We start from the raw sequence: 6,646 nt of genomic DNA on the forward strand, positions 1-6,646 counted from the left end.
CTAATTCTAGTGAAGAAGAGGATATTTGTTCTCAAATTTGTGTTGGCAAACATCGAAACAACTTTCACTATGTGTTGATCTTCCTGAATTTGAGGGGAAGTTTGATCCTGATAATTTATTGAATGGCTAAACACATGAACTTGAGGACAAGTTTGATCCTAATGGATTTATTTAATTGCTTAACACCACGGAGCATGTTTTTGCTTATAAGGACACTTCTATTTGGTGGAAACAACTCCAATGCTATCGTGCTCAGCTAGGGGAAAGGCGCATTAGACCATGGGACAACTCCAACGCTATCGTGCTCAGCTAGGGAAAAGGCGCATAGAACATAGAAGAAGAGAAGGGAGTTGTTCAAGAAGTTCTTACCCAAAAACTATCTCCAAGATGCCTACAACTTACAATCCATGATTACTTACTCAGACTCCCAAGCAAAGAAGCACAACGATAATATATTGAAGAAAAGATTCGAATACCAGTGACTAATTAACAGTTGTCGCATAAACTGTTAAAATTCAAAGTTACTACTAGAGAAAAGAGACGCGTCAGCACGATAGCCCCACAGAAACTTCTGGCAAGTAGTACTACTGCCTATAGGATAGCACATTTGCTGCCCTGGCTCTGCGCCATCCTCCGGAACTCCTCGTTTTCCATTTGAGCCTTCTTGAGGCTCTCCTTGAGCTTCTGGATCTCCGCTTCTGATTTCAGCCTAGCTTCATACGCCACCTTCTCAGCTTCCAGCCTTGCGTTCTGTTCTTCCATGAGTTGCTGTTGCAGCTTCTCCACAGTGCAGTTTAACTTTTCCTCGACCTATATATGAATATATGCCCAAGTCAATGTAACTTTTAGATAAATCAACTTGTAAGAACAAAACATTCCCAAAACATCCATTTGTCATGATTTCGCTTAAACAAATTTGACATGCTAAATAGTACTGATTTGTAAGTCTCACGTGCTAAATAGTAATTCTACTGGAAAAAGTCTACTTAACCCCCACCTTTCATACTTGGTTTACTTCACCCCCAACTATGAAACCGTCTGTTTTACCCCCTGAACTTTCTAAAACCGTCTATTTTACCCCTGGGCAGTTTTTGACAGCGGGTTTGCTACAGTACAGAGGTTTGCTACAGTACCAGTGGTTTTGAATTCCTTTTTTTATTTATTTTCGGTGAATTTTTGAAAAATCATAGAAAAATCATAAAATGAAAAATCTAATTTTATTAGACTCCACATGAGTAGATCTACACAGTGAATATATAATACGGTATGCTTTAGTACAATTTTTTTTTTTGCTTTAGATTAATTGGAAAATCCAATTTCCGCCCACTGTAGCAAACCACCGCTACTGTAGCAAAACCGCTGTCGAAAAACCACCCAGGGAGTAAAATAGACGGTTTTAGAAAGTTCAGGGGGTAAAACAGACGGTTTCATAGTTTGGGGGGTGAAGTAGACCAAGTATGAAAGGTGGGGGTTAAGTAGACTTTTTCCTAATTCTAATGATAAAATTGCTGCAGACTGGACCAGTAATTCTAATGAAAAATCTTAAGATCACAAGTTCTATATATTCTTATTAAATAAGGGGCTTATAGATTAAGCAATAACTGTCTTTCAGCAAAACAAGTTTCATGATAGTTCAATACAATAATGTTGTGCTCAAGAATGTCTGACAGCCAACCCTTGCCCAAACAGATCTTGTGGTCCTAGAAATTTGCACGTGTTGCAATATCTTAGATGTCACAGATGCATTTGAGTATTTAACTTAATTCCGGTAAAATAGCATCCCCAGAGCATGATTGATTACGACTAAAGAGGTGTTGCTTTGCAACACGTTCATTCTAGATAGATCCTAAAATTCCAAATGTGTTTTTGAATAGGATAAGCTCTTACCATGCTGGTTATGTGTGCAAGCTGTTCATCCCTAGTTCTATGAATCTCCTTCTTCAACTCAGATATCTGCTCTTCTGAATACCCCAAGGTATGCACCTCTTTTTCTCTATCATGCACCTCCTACACAAGATGAGACAAATAGTAAGAACTAAAATTCAAAACTTGAATATCAACAAATTTATCATTTACCTTGATGCGAGTAAACATTTGATCTGAAAATGGTTTTCCTCCATTGTTTGCACAAACTGAGTCCACTACATCAAGCAATTTGTCAAGTTGCTGCGCTTGGAGCCTTCGGTCATTGGTCATGTTATCGAAGACGACAACTCTGTTTTGGCATAGCTCAACAACATTCTGTATTCAAAATAACCAATATATATTAACTTGACTAAAGGCCATATGACTAAATGATGTAAGAGAGGCGAGAAGTCAATCTATTAAGGCAGCAAAATAACCTGCAAATACTCTGGCGCATTATTTAGCATGTTCTTCAACTTAGATTCACCAACTAGATCTCCATAAGTAAAAACTACAATCATGTGGTCCACAATCTTTTCCCCAAAGAAGACCTTAATGGTCTCAATTGTACTTGCATCCTCTCGAGAAAACCGAGATGTGGCAGAAAAAACCATCAGAACTGCATGTATCCCATCTTTAGCCATGTTCATACATTTAACAATCTCTTTACCAGCATCATCACATGTAATGCTCATATCAAATAACCCTATAGGAAGTTTAAGTTAGTAACTAGCCCAAAATAACAAACTTGAACAACATTGCAAGAAAAGAACCGGTGGCTATGAATACCTTTTAAATATAAATCAGGGACCATCAGAAGGAGCATTTTCTAAGTATTCTAGGCTTTTAAAAAAGGTGTCATGTTATGCACAATTTTCATATTTCACTACTCACTATAATGCATAAAAGTTATTTTTACCTCTTGAACAAAAAAAAATGCAGTGTGAATATATCATAAAAACAAAGGACACAAAAACAAAGGATAACTAGTATGCTTCAACAAGCAACTGGGAAACACCTATGAAACCTTCTCGTTCATTAAGTATTTTAAGTATGGGACTTTTCAGATTTTTTTTGCGAACACAACTGAGCACATATTTCGTTAAAGAGCAAGTGCGACTGCACGCGCACCCGAATCCAGAAGTGGCTCAGGCGGTCAACAGTTTTTACTTTTTAATACACAAAAACAACCGAAAAGCGACCTGGACCTAGAATTTTCATATTATATAGTAAAAACTTCTTTTGCCAAGATGAAAAGTACCTCCAAAGAATGAAAATCCCTTCATAACAGTGGCACTTCTTCATATGGTAATAGCAAGCATCAAGTTTTATCAATATAAAAAGTTAACTTCAGTGAGTAAACTACTTCATGTAAACATTGCACTATACACCACCATGCTAAACGTGAGGGTAGCAGGTCGCTTCTCCACTCAGTTTGAATGGATAAATAAAGTAACAAACCATGGGTCCTATAGCAAACATCATAATAACAATGATACTAATTAACAAACCAGAGAAAAAAGACAGGTAAGGATGAAATGTGGCACAAGATCAGATCTAGCATCACAAATTTATAACACCAAAAAGACCGACAGATTGAACAGATAGAAATAACATTAAAAATGGAAGTCTTACCTGGTGTATCAATAACATTGATGGTGCGGCCGTCCTTCAGGGTAGTGCTTCCCAACTGACAAGTATTAGTAACACTGGCATGTGAATATTCTGATACAAATGCTTTCCGTCCAAGGATGCTATTTCCAGTTGCACTCTTGCCATAGCCAAGTTTCCCAACAAGAACAAGAGTGATATCGGCACTGGGCAACACCCACTCATCATCGTACTGGCTTCCACCCATTACAAGTGGTGATGACAATGCTTTACAAGAACTGTTCAGGTAATCAGGACATTAGGACTTCACTAAGGTACCAATTATCTTAAATGACTGACCACATTAAAGTTATGTAACAAAACTAGCAAATGAACTGATGAAAGAGAAGTCCATGCACATCAAATCTAGTTAAAAAAGTATAGTCACAGTTTAAGCAGCATAGACACTTTTCAGTCAAACTTTCTAAAATGATTAACCAGTGGCCAAATTCATTGTTTTAAGTTTAAATTAAGAAAGGTCAGGTTAAATTATCTTTCTGAATGCAAAGGTTCAATTGAATTGTTATGAAAAAAATCATGTTATCTCAGGAAAAAAAAACGCTTAGCTCAAAAGTCCTGTGTAACATGAAAATAAAAGATAAGACTCAAAATCCCCATCTTTTTATTTCCATTTGTCATTGTTAACTGGTAAGATTTATAAAAAAATCATGGCATGTCAGAAGGCAGATATAATGGATGAATCATTTTGTTTTACAAGTTAAAAGTGCAAGAAAAAGTGGAATGACCATACTACCGATGAATGCCAACAGTTCAAATCTACATATTTTGACCATATACGGTCACTAAAGAATATTATATGCAACAGGGCAGGATAAGGCCAAAGTTAGCCTAGAATATTTTGACCAGAAGGCTGGAACAAGTTACCCTAAAATGCAACTTCATATCATATATCAACAAAAAAGGAAAAACTTTAGTATGGCACACCTATTCCAAATCAGAAACTAAAACCATCCCAATCTGAACCAAAACTTACAGCCTTCACCAGATTAGACCTATTGAATGAAATTGACTGTGAACCGCCAAAGCTACCAAAAATTTCAAATCGGTAAACCGACAGTGCCACACATATTTTACAGTCTAGATTAGTTCATATGAAAAAGAACAATCGGGGATTAGGAACCACTCGCTTGAAAAAGACCAGGGTTGTGAACCACCGACCGTGTTGAGTGGGGAGTTAGATCAAATATTTTTTCAAAACAAAGAAAGATGCTTGTCGGGAAGAAGAAGAGAGAGAGAAATTAAATGTGAAACTATAAGATAGAATTGTAACTCCTGGACTAATTTCATGTTGTTCTCTCCCTCAAATTTCAGAGGGCTGCTTATATCAGCAAGAAAATCCACAGCAGATTATATCATTGCAAAGAATCGATTATGTACTACCGGTGTGCAAGCAAAGCTGATCAGCGTAGTGGAGTGCATCATCAACTCTACTCAATTTTGACTACCTAAATCCTAAACGCATCTCTGATGCCTAAACAAATTCCCAGAATCAATAATCAAGATGCCTATATATTGCGCAAAAACCCAATCTACTACAGCGCTGCCACAGCAAAGCAGGGCGCTAAATGCACATGGAAATAATGAAAAGGGCAGTAAGAATTATTCTTGAATTGGATTGCAGGGAAGCCCTTCGGTTCCAGGAGTCATTGTGTTAATGCAACTCTACGAAATAGGATGGTTCCAGGAGTCAATGTGCGAACGCGAAGCTACAAGATAGGATGGATTCAGAACTCCCCAGATTAATTTCACCTTGTTTCCTCCCTACCTTCAGATGGCTGCTAATCAGCTAGAAAAAGTTAAACAAAAATTAAAACAAAAAAACTGGCATGTATTGTCCTACAAACTGCAAAGCATCAGAGTAGAGCGCATATAAACGAATTCCCAGACTCAACAATCAATATGCCGATATATTGCCCAAAAACTCAATCAACAACATCGCCGCCACACCACACCGGAGCAGACCCCCGGATTGCTCGTGGAAATAACGAGGAGCATACTTGACAGTAAAGAAAAGAACACCCGCGTACTAGATACCCATCAGAACTCGATCTAACATCTCGCCATCAGATAGAGTGTCTGGAGAATAAACCCACAGCGGCCCGAACAAAAACCCCAAAATTGGCGCACTCCTCCACATCATCAGATCAATAGAAACAGAATCCACCATACGCACCGGCGGAATTGCTACCGAGAGCTCCAAAATTCACGACGGACTGCGCAGATTAGACCCAGGAAGAAGAAAAGCAGAGAGGATTAATTACTTGCTCGCGAAGAACCGGCGGCGCTGAGCGGCGGGCGAGAGAAGTAGGAGCGAGCAGCTGCGGGTGGCGGTCCGGGGGTGCGGTCGGTTTATCTCCCGGTGCAAAAAGGACGCCCACCGCGGGGACGCCGTGTGCCTACGTGTGACGTTTTATAACGGCGCAGGTGCGGGGCGCCGTACCGTAGCGGCCGTGCCGACTTCTGAGTTCCTGCCGCCGCGTTGCGTGGCCTCCGCGGAGTGCCCCTCGGCCGTTCGATCAGCGTCCGCGTTCCCATGGGCGGGGACACGGTCCGCCTTGCCGGGGCAAAACCGGAAGCTGTTGGCCACGTCACCCGGTATGCTCCTTGTGTTTCAGGGATTACCGGATTAGTTCATTGGGTGTTTCCATGGTCTCCGGGCTTAGGAGATATCACTAGACCAGAGGCGGTGGCGGTCGAGACGGCGGTAGAGGAATGAAGTGGTGGGGGCGCCATTCGCCAAGCGGCAGGAGAGGCTGGTTGCACAGTATAGTCAGCGGGGCGGCCAAAGGCAGAGGAAGCTAGGATTAGCATGGCGATAGTGGAGAGCGGCAGCGGTGCGTCGTTGAAGGCCCAGAGGTGGTGGACATAGGGGCGGTCACGTCAGATCTGAAAGAGAAGCTTAGGTTAAGAGCGGTCATGGTCGAGGGTGGTGCGAAAGCGGCAAGGACGTCGGCTCCGAGGATGCCACCGGAGCCGGGCAGGGTGGGGGCGAGTGGCGAAAGAGCGAGGTGAAGAAGACGAGAGAGAGAGCGGGAAGAGTGAGCAGTGGAGAGAAAAAGAAAATATACAC

The 6,646-nt window shown here is 40.9% G+C and overlaps 1 protein-coding gene across 2 annotated transcripts; it reads right to left on the reverse strand.

Moving 5' to 3' along the window:
* Positions 1 to 436: 436 nt before the first annotated feature.
* Positions 437 to 5,992, reverse strand: LOC136477464 (immune-associated nucleotide-binding protein 9-like). 2 transcript variants are annotated; one of them, XM_066475633.1, is made up of 6 exons: positions 5,838 to 5,992; positions 3,541 to 3,794; positions 2,343 to 2,611; positions 2,077 to 2,241; positions 1,888 to 2,007; positions 437 to 810 (listed from the first exon to the last, which is right to left on the reverse strand). In XM_066475633.1, exons 2-6 carry the CDS (start codon positions 3,761 to 3,763, stop codon positions 592 to 594), a joined length of 996 nt encoding a protein of 331 aa, XP_066331730.1. In that variant the 5' UTR covers positions 3,764 to 3,794; positions 5,838 to 5,992; the 3' UTR covers positions 437 to 591. The 2 variants fall into 2 exon arrangements, with proteins under 2 accessions (XP_066331730.1, XP_066331731.1); XM_066475634.1 differs by lacking the exon at positions 5,838 to 5,992 and adding an exon at positions 5,750 to 5,773.
* Between the last annotated feature and the right edge of the window lie 654 nt (positions 5,993 to 6,646).

This window comes from Miscanthus floridulus, chromosome 8 (genome assembly GCF_019320115.1).
Source record: "Miscanthus floridulus cultivar M001 chromosome 8, ASM1932011v1, whole genome shotgun sequence".
NCBI lineage: Eukaryota > Viridiplantae > Streptophyta > Magnoliopsida > Poales > Poaceae > Miscanthus > Miscanthus floridulus.